The 12,621-nt window shown below is 41.7% G+C and overlaps 1 protein-coding gene across 1 annotated transcript; it reads right to left on the minus strand.

Annotated features, from left to right (window-relative positions):
* Nucleotides 1-1,142: 1,142 nt before the first annotated feature.
* On the minus strand, nt 1,143-2,932 carry RPS23 (ribosomal protein S23). The gene is made up of 4 exons (XM_090278979.1): nt 2,842-2,932; nt 2,239-2,398; nt 1,441-1,561; nt 1,143-1,331 (listed from the first exon to the last, which is right to left on the minus strand). Exons 1-4 carry the CDS (start codon nt 2,843-2,845, stop codon nt 1,185-1,187), a joined length of 432 nt encoding a protein of 143 aa, XP_090135105.1. The 5' UTR covers nt 2,846-2,932; the 3' UTR covers nt 1,143-1,184.
* Between the last annotated feature and the right edge of the window lie 9,689 nt (nt 2,933-12,621).

The raw sequence follows: 12,621 nt of genomic DNA on the forward strand, positions 1-12,621 counted from the left end.
GCACCTATGAGTTTTCTGGCATTGCCCACACTTGACTCCAACCTGTGGCCCTCCCAGGCCTTTTTCTGTCCAGGCCCGGTGAACAAGGCTTGGGTCAGGTATGCCAATCCAAAGGCATCTGGTCAGCCTTTGGAAATGAATACCCTATGCAACCACACACTAGGAAGTGCCAAGATGGAAACAAAATACAGCCAGTCTACCCTTTTTAAAAGTATCAGATTAACATGGTGTTCATAAATCTACACAATGCTGTCAAATATTTCAGTTAAAAAAGCAGCCTCTCTTCCCCCTTGTTGGACACATTTTTTACTATAAATAAGTGTTACATGAGCCGCAGGTGACATGCCAAGCACCTCCTGAAGCTGGATGAATGCAGGTTTGAGCAGAGAAGTGAGACAGTATATAAGAACTCATCTTGATCTTATGGGAAATCAAAGAGCATTTTCACAAAACCATAAACCTAACCCTACCCAACACTAGGCTTTGGTCAGAGAGAAAACTAACCCACATTTACTGATGCTACCAACAGCAGCTTCGCAAACGGCTTAAGAATAAGCTCATCTCAGATGATTTTGTGAGGTTTTTCCTATGGAAATTTTTAAACAATTTGTGTACCATGAGCCCTCACGTACCCTACACCAGCTTCAACAATTATCAAAACACAACCCATCTTGACCATTACTACCCAGTCACTTCCTTTACATTATTTCTTGAGGTCAAAATCTGTTAGTGACAAGTTCAGGATGTAGAACATTTAATCTTTGCATACCTGATCTTCAAACAAGCTTTTTTCCCTTCTATGCCTTAATTTGCCTGGCATGCACCTCCATTAAATCATCCAGTGCTTAAATTCTGCTGTCATAATCACAGAAACTACAACACAAACACTGATCTACAGATATTTGAAAAACACCAGAGCAGGGAACAACTTGAGGTTAGTACTGGATCCCAGGAAGATGTATCCAAGAGTTTGATGGTAATTCCCACTAGTTTAGTGAATTTTTTTAAAGCTCTCTGTAGCAGGAAGAGGGATAACTCTGTAATAACGCATTTATGCTAGAGAATTCTGAATTAACAATTTTCCCAATCTCTAAAATTGTTTAAGTAATAAATTACCAAAAAAAGACACAAACACGTTTTAGGTATATGGAAATTTATTACTACTGTGTTTCCACCATCAAAACTTATGATCTTGGTCTTTCCTTCTTGCCTTTGTACAAGGCCAAAAGAGAGACGTTGGCTACTTTGACAACCTTAAAGCGAACTCCAGGAATGTCACCAACAGCATGACCTTTGCGACCAAATCCAGCAACTAGAACTTCATCGTTTTCCTGGAATAAAACGGACAGTTTATTCTGGTGTCAGTGACAATCACTAAATATACTCATTAAAAAAAGAGCCACCCCAGGAACAGAAGCTACAACAGACCAGAACACTTACCTCAATAAAATTCAAACAACCATCATTGGGAACAAAGGCTGTGATTTTTTTGCCATTCTTGATCAGCTGGACCCTGACACACTTCCTAATGGCAGAATTCGGCTGTTTGGCTTCAACGCCTCTGAAACAAAGAGCACGAGGGTGAGTCGGTCTTCTGAAAAGGGAGACATTTCAGTTCACTAAGTACAAAACTCACTAGAAACTGTACCGCTTCTACCGTTTGTATCTACTCCTGAACTGCTGAACTCCTCTGATTTCAACTAAGTGTTTTCTTAGTGTCACTGGCACAATGGAAGAAACTGCTGGCCCCTTTATAGTTGCAAAATATAAAACAAAAACTAGAAATTCTGCACTTAATTACTGACGGCCACTAAATTTGGACCACAAGAAATTACCATTTTGTCAAGTCAAAAACAGTGGAGTACGGCAAATTCATGTGGCTCAACCTTAGCTGTAAACCTCAGTCAAGGAACTTCTCTCTACCTTCATTTTCTAAAGAACGAAGATGCGACTGGTCGCAGACATTAGTAAGTTCACGGGGGAACAGCTCCCACACATCATACAAAGATTCGTCCCTTCATTATTACTGCCTCCCCTCCAATCCCACACTGATGCCTTCCAAGCTCATGTTAGCAGATTAAATACCCCGGTAAACTAACCTCTGAACCCTCGCGTTACCCATTTTCCAACGAATATACCATAGCTACGCAAAGACCTGGAATCTGGACCACACCTTCCTTAAATGTACTTGTGTGAGTTACCACAGTGAAGTGAACTTGAAAGAAGCAGTGAACTCACACTTTTTCCAGCACAATTCCCTTCGCATGGGAAGCGCCTCCAAAAGGGTTGGCCTTCAGGGCTGTGCCCAGATGGGCTTTCTTGTACTGCTTATCATGCCACTTCTGGTCTCGTCGGTGGCTCCGGAGTTTCCTGGCAGTACGAAGGCCGCGACACTTGCCTGAAAACCAAGATCGCCTTAGTACTCCCGCAAAAGCGCTTCAGTCATATTTTACATCTTCTAAAACACTAACCTCAGCTGCTAAAGCCCGTAAGCTCTTGCGTCGCATCTTGGCACATGGCCCAAACCTCAGTTTCCCTTGAACCACTTAAAAATGGGCACAAGTGCTCTCTCATGAGTGCATCTTCCCAGAGGCTACGCCCGCGCTCTGCGGCAGCGGGGGATCCACCCGCCTTCCCGAAGTTACGCGAGCTGCGCGGCCTGACCCGCACAAGCCGCTTCAGCGTCCGGCCATGTGCTTGCGGGAGTGGCGCTTCCTCGGCCCTATCTCCCCAAGCCTCCCCGTGGCACCCTCCTCCCTGCTCTGTTCCTATCCGCCCGCTCGACCCCCGAGCTCCCAACCTACATTTGCGATCATATCAGCCCCAGCCGGCACAACTCACCCATCCTGCCGTCGCCACGGGCCCAAGCAAAAGAGAGAAACAGACCAGGAAGGAGCCACAAGCCACCGCGAGCAAGCCCCGCCCACCCAAGGACCCATGCGGCCGTCTGCGCAGCTCCTGGCCCGGGGCGGGGCGGGGCTCAGTTGAAAAAAAATAGTTGCGCCAGCTCCCAGAACCTGCGTCCAATTTAATTTGTATGAAATTCAGGGGTATCTATTTTGCATTGTTGTTTCTTTTTATGTGAATGCCGGAGACAGAAGGAACATGGACTACTAATCCCAGAACTCTTTGCGCGAGACCGCTTATGGCGGGGCGCAGGCGCTCTCGGCAAACCCGCGGGAGCGGGGCTTAGTGACGCTAAGTGGGAGGTGGGAGGGGGCGCCAACTTTGATCGGGAGTGTACATGTGGGCCTGAGGTTTATAGTGTGGAAAACTAGACTTCTGCACCTTAACTCCTACTCACAAGCAGCCTGGGAAATTAGTGAAGCAATGTGATGTACCAATTAAAAACCCAAGCTTTGGAGGTAGACCAGGCCCTGAACTCTAAAGGTGCCATTTACTGGTTGTGTGACCTTGGATAATTAGTTTAATTAACTCTTTAAGCCTCAGTTTCTTTTGTAGAATAAGAAAGAGTTTTCTGGAATTTGGGTTTATCCCACAACGATTTTTTAAATGGTCCTCTTTGTGTCAGGCACTGTTCTAGACATTGGGGATACAAAAAGCTAATGAGAGAGAAGCTTTCTCCTGCTACAAAGAGATAAGGCAGAAGATATGTATAAATATGTTTTAAAATAAAAGATAACTTTACATGCTAAGTGCTATAGAGAAGATACAGTTGGTTAGGTGATACTAACTGGGGGATGATGGTGGCTACTCTGGACAGAGTGGTTTAAAGACAGTTTCCAATGTGGGCATTGCATTTGAGCTGAGATCCTAGACTGGGAGTCATCCGGACAAGTATATGGGTTAGAGCCTTCCAGGAAGAGGAATTCTCCATACGTAGGGTGAGCTGGAGCTTTTCAAGAACTGAAGGACCAGGGACGGGGAGCACAGGGAATGAGTAGTGTGGTACTAGGTGAGGTGTGGGAAGTACACAGAGTCAGGTGGAGCCTGGGGACCATGGCAACCATGGCAAAGACTGTTCCCTCTTCCTGTGATTCAATGCCGTTGGGAAGTTTTGAGCAGGGGAGTAACAAGACAGGATTTATATTTTTATAAAAACCACTGTTGTGAGAAGAAAAAAACTAAGCAATGAATCTGTGAGGCCAGTTGAAAGGTGATGATGGCTTGAACTCTCAGTGAGGTAGTAAAAAAAGTGGTTGGATTAAATATACTGTTTGAAGTAGAGCCAACAGAATTTGCTGAGGACTTGAGGATGTGAGAGAGGTGTTAATTAGGATTTTCAACCTGAGTAGTTGGGTGATGTGTGTTTACTGAGTGAAATACTGGGAAAGGAGCAGATTTAAAAGGGAAAATTAGGAGTTCTGTTATGTATGTGTTAAGTTTGAGATGCCTGTTAGACATTCAGGTAGGGGTGTGAGGTGGGCAGATGGATACATGCATATGGAGTTCAAGGGGGTCATCAGTGAATATAGCATTGAAAGCCAGGCTCTGAGCGAGGTCACTTAGGGGATGATTGTAGGTAGAGCCGAGAAAGGTTGGAGGCCTGAGGCCTGGGTGCACCAAAACAGTGACACAGAAGAGAAGCAGGTGAGACAAAATGGACTCAGAAGGAGTGGCCAGTGCTGTACTTTAGCCAAAGCCAAGTGATGGAGGGTAAGATGAGGACTGAGAGTTGTCTTTGGATTTGGCAATGGGAAGATTATTGGGGACTTTGTCAAGTGGGGATCCCACTGAGTGGTGAAGATGTAAGCCTGATTGGATTGGAGTCAATTATTAAAGAAAAGGAAGTATAGACAGCACTAAATTTGTATAGACAGCAACTATAGACAATCGTTGCAAGGCATTTTTCTATAATGTGCAATGGAAAGGGGCTATATCTGGAAAGAGATGTGGAGTTAGGGTGAGTTTGTTTAAGATGGCAGATTTTATGACATTTTTGTATGCTGATAGGATTGTTCCAGGAGAGAAGAAGAAATGGATAATTCATTAGAGAAAGTGGTTAACTGCAAAAGCAAATCACTGAGTAGCTAAGAGGAGAGCACAAACGGAGGAATTGACTTCAGGAATAATAGCAATTTATTTATAGTGATAGAGGAGGCAGAGTACAGGGATATAACTGCAAGTAAATTGGAAGATTTGTTGAGAAGATGTGGAACTTCTCTTTTGAGCAAAGTTATCTATGAAGAGAAAGAGTATGGAGACATTTGAGGAGAAAGGTTAGGAGGTGAAATCATCTTCTGGGATAACAATACTAGCATTAAATAATATTTTGTGACACTATTTTAGGTGCCTTACATTTATTAACTCATTTAATCCTCACAACACTAAAAAGTAAGTACTTTTAGTACTCTTTTTTTTTTTTTTTTGCTGAAGGATAGTGGCTTAGTCCATTTGAGCCACTATAACAAATTGCCATAGACTGGTGGCTTATAAACAACAAATTTATTTTCTCACATTTTTGGAGACTGGGTAATCCAAGATCAAGGTGCTGGCAGATTCAGTGTCTGGTGAGAACCATTTCTGGTTTGTGGGTGATTCTCATTTTGCTATAACCTCAGATGACAGGCCAAGGCAGCTCTCTGGGGTCTCTTTTATTTATTTTTGTTTTGTTCTTTTAAATTTTATTGAGATATAATTGACGCATTGGGATATCTTTCTAAGAGCACTAATCCCATTTATGAGGGCTCACGACCCAATCACCTGCCAATGTCCTGATCTACTAATACTATCATGTTAGGGATTAGGTTTCAACATACTTTTGCCTCCAAATCTAGAAGTGTGGAAAGTTAAATTGCAAAAAAATGTAGGCTTCTTGAATGGTTCTGATGGTCCATTTGAAACTAGTTATGAAATTACATCAGTTAGCACGGTTTTGTGTCTTTAGGTTCATTTAATGTAGTGACTGTGTCAGTGTGGACAGTTGAGTTTTAATAGGGCCTGGGGTGGGATCTAGTCAGGTGAATGTGATGGAGAAAGGGCAAGGGAGTTGAGAGTGAATGCAAGGAAAGGCTTACAATTAACCTGAGACTGAAACTGGAGGAATAAAAAGCCAGGAATAGCCAGAACACTGAAGGCCTGGCCCTAGCAGACCTTAGGAATTTCTGTGAAGCTAAGTAAGATAATATAGTATCAGTAGAGTAGATAAAGTGATCAGTGAATAGTTTAGAGAACCTAGCAAGAGACTCAAATTAATATAAAATATCATTAAAAGACAGAAATCAGATAATTGTGTTGAGGGAGGACTGACAAACAGATGGAGCTGCCCCAAAACGTGATTGTACAATTAAATTGAATCACTGTCTCAGGCTGAAAGCAAAAGTCAACTCCAGGTGGATTGAGGGCCTACATGCCAACACCAAATTTTTAAATTCTTAATAGAAACCAAGGTTAATATCCTCTTGAACTTGGGAAAGGAAATATTTCTAAATGAGAAGGAAAGAATGAACTTGGCCATATTAAATAATCCTGTTCAATAAAAACACCTGAAAGAAAGCACAGAGACAGTTAAAATCGGAGTTGATGTTCACAGGAAGTGTCCATGCAAGGTTGGGACGATATTTTCCTTGAAAGTTTAGTGAACCATCTGTGCCTGGTGCTTCTTTGTGGGAAGATAACTAGCCATAGTCTAACTTTTCAAAAATAGTTACAGAACTATTCATAGAACCGATTTCTTTTTTTTTTAATTATTTTTAAAATTTTGATTATGCTGTTACAGTTGTCCCAATTTCTTTTCCCTCTTCTCCCCTCCACCCTGTGACCCCCCTCCCTCCAGTTGCCCCCCCACTTAGTCCATGCCCATTGGTTGTGCATATAGTTCTTCTGAACATCTTCCTGTCTACTCCACTCTCTCCTACTATGCTTCTTAATTCCTGTACCATCTCCCTCCCTTTTCCCCCTTCCCTCTCCCTGCTGACCACCCCAAAAATGTTCCCATACCTATAATTCTTTTCCCCCCTCTCATTGCCTACTTAGTTTGCCTTGTTTCGATTCCCTAGCTTCTGTTGTTGGTTGTTGTGATACAGTTTTCATTTTAATGTTCGTAGTTTTGATCCTCCTTCTTCTAAACCAGTCCCTTTAACATCTCATATAGTGGTTTGGATCTAATGAAGTCCTTCAGTTTTACTTTGTCCTGGAAGCACTTTCTCTGACCTTCTATTCTGAATGACAGCTTCGATGGATAGAGTAATGGTGGTTGCAGGTTTTTGCTTTTCATTACTTTGAATATTTCTTGCCAGTCCCTTCTTGCCTGTAAAGCCTCATTTGAGAAATCTGCTGATAGTCTAATTGGGACCCCTTTGTACATAATTCTTTTCTTCTCTCTTGCTGCTTTTAAGATTCTCTGTTTATTTTTAATTTTTGACATTTTGATTATAATGTGTGTTGGTGTGGTTCTCCCTGGGTCCAGTTTATCTGGAACTCTCTCTGCTTCCTGGACCTGTAAGTCCATTTCCTTCCCAAAGTTAGGAGGTTCTGCTTCATTATTTTTTTGCATAACTTTTCAATTTCTAATTCTTCTTCACCCTCTGGCAATCCTATCATTTGAACGTTCATTCACTTATAGCTGTCCCACAGGTTTCTGAGCCTCTCCTCATATTCCTCACTTTTTGTGTCCTCTTTCTGCCCTGGTTGACTGTTTGTTCCTTCCCTATGTTCCGATTTGTTGATTTGATCCCTGATTTTCCTTTCCTCACCACTTGTCTCGTATGTATTTTTGTTCATTTCAGCAGGACTAGCCTTCATTTCTTCCCTGTCTTGATTAAGTCTTGCTATTAGGTCTGTAAGCTGCCTTATGACTATAGCTCTGAACTGAGCCTCGGAAAGATTTTCTATCTGTTCATTGGTTAAGTCTCATATTTGCTTTTTGGTTAGCTGTGTGATTGGTATTTCAATTATTAATTCTGCCATTCTGACTGTTTTGTTTATCTTTCCTTCTTGGGCGGAGCGCTGTCACACCTCCTGCACTATATTGGGCAGAGCCCCATGTGCTCGTCACAACCGGCGACACTTACCACACTGGTGCTTTGCATGGGGGCGGGGGTCCAAGATGGATTCCTGCCATTACTCTCCTGCCATTACTCTCCGCTGAGAGACCGGGAGCCTCCTCCTCTGGGCCTCACAGTCCGAGGCCATGGGGGTCTGCCTTCCCCAGCGCTGGAATCGCGAGCTGATGGGTCTGGTCTTCTCTCCTCCCAAATACGGGTGTTTGCTTACCGGGTCCCATTGCTCGGTGCTGCAGCTGCCACCTCCAGCACAGTTTAATCTTTCAGCCATGGCTTCGCCCCTCCTTCCCGTCTGGACAAGCACCACTTGCTTATAACTTCATACGCTGACTTCCATGTATTTTTATTTTCTGGAACTTCTGGTTATTTCTGGTTTTGCGGTAGTTGTAGTCCTTCTTAGTTGCAGAGGGAAACGGAGTGTGTCGGTCTAGGCTCCCATCTTGGCTGGAAGTCTCCCGATTTCTTCTTGGGTGAGATCTGGTTTAGTCATTTATCTAAGAGTTTGTCAATTTCATCTAAATTTTCAAAATTCTTTAATGTAGCTGATAATGACATTCTGTTATGCATGAATATATGTATATTTAAATATATTTGTGTATTTGTTGTTGGGAGGTTTTTAACTAGGAATTCCATTTAGTAAATGTAGTACTATACAGGTTATTAATTTATTTTTGAGTGAGTGTTGGTTTTGAGTGAGTGAGTGTTTCAAGGAATTTGTCTATTTTAACTTGTCAATTTATGGGCTTAAAGTTGTTTGTAATATTTCTTTATAATCTTTTTAATATCTGTAGAACTACAGTAATGTCTCATATTCCATATCTGATAATGGTAAATTGTGTCTTCATTTTTTTTCTTGGTCAGCTGGAAATTTATTAATCTAGGTATGTTTATTCAGCTCTTGCCTTTTTCCTTCTGGGAACCCAGCTCACCCGCTGAGCACGTCTCCCTGTTTCTTCTGGTGTAGGCTTCTCTTCCCTACTGAGAGTCCGGTGCTGCTGGGAGAGGCTGCTAGGTCTGTCTTCCTGGGAAAGGGGTTTGGTTACTATACATTTTGTTCCTGCGCTAAACTTTGCCCTCCATCCTGGCCTTCCACAGTAATAAAGGTGATATTTGGGTCTCCACTTGTGTTACCCCTAATTTTATTGCTGTTTTTTTAGCAATCAGGTGGGGTAATAGGGTGTTATGATTTGATTTCTCTCAGAGACTCTGCACCCCTGACTAAGGAGAAAAATTGATCTTTTTAAATTAGACCAGTTGGTGGGGGGACTTAGGTTAAGGGTGATGCAGATTCTTTGCACTGTATGGGGTACAAGTTAGCTTTTTAGGAAGAACATCCACAGGTTTTAATAATGCTGACAATTGATTTTGGAGCATTTAGAATCGTTAGAAATGATTCCTACTGCTTTAGCTGTAAAAATTGAGGCATTAGTTGCTATGGAAATGTGACAAGTTAAAATAACAGCTTTAAGTGAGGAAGAAGAATCATTACGGTAAGACCCATGATTACATGCTCTATATAACTACCAGTAATGAATGTTGAGGGCTTCATTTTACCTGATTAAATTATTAAACATAATTTTTCCTCTAAATGGGATCTCTTATACTCTTATTCTAGCTACTTTTTGGTACAGTGATTATTTTTTCTCATATCTATTCCAAGGTGGAACTAAAGAAATATGGATGTAGTGCCATATAATCTTATAATGCTCAGGCCTGATCTTTAAAGTCTTGTCATTATAATTAAACTTCTGCGTAGGACCTAGGGGGAATTAACAATGCTGTCTTTTGATGACCTTTGTGAAGTTTCTGGGAGTTATCATTTTAATATGCATATGAAGTTATTCTCCAGGTCTTCTCTAACTTCGCTGAGAACCAAACCAAACAAAATAGACTTCTATTTCAGCAGGGACCGTTGAGTTATAAGAAATGAAAGATAATTTTTCTCACTAGGAAAAGAAAGACACTTTTATTCACTCAATGGAATATTAAGTTTTAGAATCTCATCCCCTGGAGAGTTAAGAATCTGGTAGACAGGCCAGATCTGTCTATAAATGATTGCTAAAAGAATATGGCAACATCAGATAACACAAGTTTTACTTCAGTGAGTTTTAACTCTGATACCTGTCTGTTGAGGTGGGGACCCTGCAGCTGCCTGGTGAGAGCATTTTTGAGAGGTGGTGGCCTCCTTATGCCCCAGATTTGTTAGGTTCTCCCTGATCCTCAAACCTCCCTTTCTAGTCCATGCCTCTATTATTACACTAAATTTTTTATTTAGAAATTCTTTCCAATAAAGGTTCTTTTGCATTATAGGCAGCACACTAAATTTCAGGCTGCATAAAGAACAAAAGACCAGCTATTGGAAGAACACTGTGGTAATTCACAGACCCTGGTACCAAGACCTCATTAAGTGAAGGTCACCGGTTTGTATCCTAAAGGTGTTCACACTAGCAATTATTGTATGTGTTCTCACTTCTGCACATCATTGGGCTGGGAGCTTCTTAGGGGCAAGGACTGGGTCTTTTTTACCTTGCATTCCTGGCACCTAGGTGCACATGACAATCAATATTTGTCAAATGGACAAATTTATGAAAGAGCAGGCCTTCTATCACACTTTAGCTTGAGAGCCAGGAATGTAAGTATGTGGCACTAATATGACACATTATTCACATCCCAAGAAGTCAAAGGGGAATCTAAAGTAAGAAACATTAACATTTAAGTCAAAAGCACTTATAAGTATTTCATTTACTAACTTGGTTCTAATCAACTCAGAGGTCTTTCATGAAAATTGCTGGAAATCATGGCAGCAATTAGGTGCTGAACTTGATAGAGATTGCATTAATCTGGATTTTCCAGGGAAAAAGAACAATATGAGATATTTATCCGTCTGTTCGTCCATCCATCCACCCATCGATCCATCCATCCATGCATTAACTAGGAATTGGCCCAGATAGTTATAGAGGCTGAGAAGTCCCAAGATCTGTAGTCAGCGAGCTGGAGACTCAGGAGAGCTGATGGTGTCGTTCTAGTCCTAGTTTGAGTCTGAAGGCAGGAGAGGACTGATGTCCATGCTCCAGGACAGGTAGGGAAAGTGACATTTCCCTTAACAGTAGTCCCTCGCTATATCGCGGTTCACTTATTGCGGCCTCACTGTATTGCGGGATTTTTAAAAATATTATGTTTAATTATTTTATCGCGGATTTTTCGCTATATCACAGGATTTTGCGGTACTGTATACGTATGTTGTTAAAGTTACGTAGGTTTAAGAGTGTAGAATAAAATGTAAGGTTCCTACTTCGTGGGGAGGTCTGGAACGTAATACCCATGATAAGTGAGGGAATACTGTAGTCCATTTTTTTGTTCTATTCCGACTTTCAGTGGATTGGATGAGGCCTGCTCATGTAGGGGAGGGCAGTCTGCTTTACTCACTGTACTGGTGCAAATTAATCTCATTGAAAAACATCCAGAGACAGTCCCTGAATAACTAACGTTGAAGCAAATATCTGGGCACCTTGTGGCCCAGTCAAGGTGACACATATTAACCATCACAGAGTCCTACCCCTTCCCTACCACCACCACCCCAACGAAGGAACAGAAGTACATATACTATGGTATTTTGCTAATAAACTTATGTTAACTTGGGTTTTGTTCATTTGCGTTTTCAAATTACTGAGTTTGATGGAAGACTTGAATTAGTTGATTTTTGTAGTTATGGTTGTCCCAAAATTTAGGCCCTGGGAGTCACAATCATGGCATGAAGTGGGAATTAATTATGTGACATTATTTGTACCTTTTATTGAGCACCAGCTTGGACCAGCAGCATCTTGGCCTCTAGGTTAATTAGACACAGTCCCTAGCCTGACGTAGCAGGCCTTCTGGTGAAGAAATGCAATGTAAATAACCAACAAGAAAATAAATGTCTCAGTACAAGGGGTGATATCTGTTTTGATGAGAGTGAAAAGAATGCAGGGAAAGTTAGAGGGGTGTGAGGCGATGCCCACAGAGGGAACAATCTGTGCAGAGTCACTGAGGTGCATAAAAACTTGGCATGGGGTTGGTGTTGAGAAGCTGGGAGCAAGCCAGTGTGCTGGAGCATGGTGGGGAGAAAGGCTGGGATGAAAGGCTGTGAGAGACCAGCAAGGGCCACATCATGCAGGGCTGTGTAGGAGGTGGGTGGATTTGGATTTTGAATCAGTGTATAAAGACCATTATAATTGATTTGAACATCTGACTAATGTGATTTTCAGTCTGAGAGCATTTGGATGAATAGAGACCATAATATGGCAAATGCAAGATGCTCCTTAAGGCAAATATTGGAATTATGTTAGATCCATCCCCTCCTATGAGAATACAATTTCATATGGTCATATATGATTATGGGAAGATAGATTTTGATATTCAAACTTTCAGGTAACATATCTTTTAGTAATACATGTAAAATAGTAAATCAGAAAATGAAGAACACCCAAGCTATTTTCAGTTGAAAAGAAGGCAGCATGCATATACAACTTCCTTTCTCTCGAGGAAACTGCTGAGGTGATATTTTGCATGTGCATTTTTTGCATATCTTGTGAGTGTGTCACTAACTGCTCTTTGTTCTGGAATATCTTTAGGATATTTGTATAGTGAGCAGCCTTGAAAGGTAGAAATGGAGTCTTCA

This window comes from Furipterus horrens, unplaced genomic scaffold (assembly GCF_987537825.1).
Source record: "Furipterus horrens unplaced genomic scaffold, mFurHor1.1.pri manual_scaffold_5, whole genome shotgun sequence".
NCBI lineage: Eukaryota > Metazoa > Chordata > Mammalia > Chiroptera > Furipteridae > Furipterus > Furipterus horrens.

What these genes read in the sequence shown, in the direction of transcription:
- RPS23 (XM_090278979.1), bottom strand. An exon ending in GGAATTGTGCTGGAAAAAGT is followed by an intron (nt 1,562 to 2,238) that starts GTGAGTTCACTG and finishes TCTTTGTTTCAG; the next exon opens with AGGCGTTGAAGCCAAACAGC. An exon ending in GTTGTTTGAATTTTATTGAG is followed by an intron (nt 1,332 to 1,440) that starts GTAAGTGTTCTG and finishes GTTTTATTCCAG; the next exon opens with GAAAACGATGAAGTTCTAGT.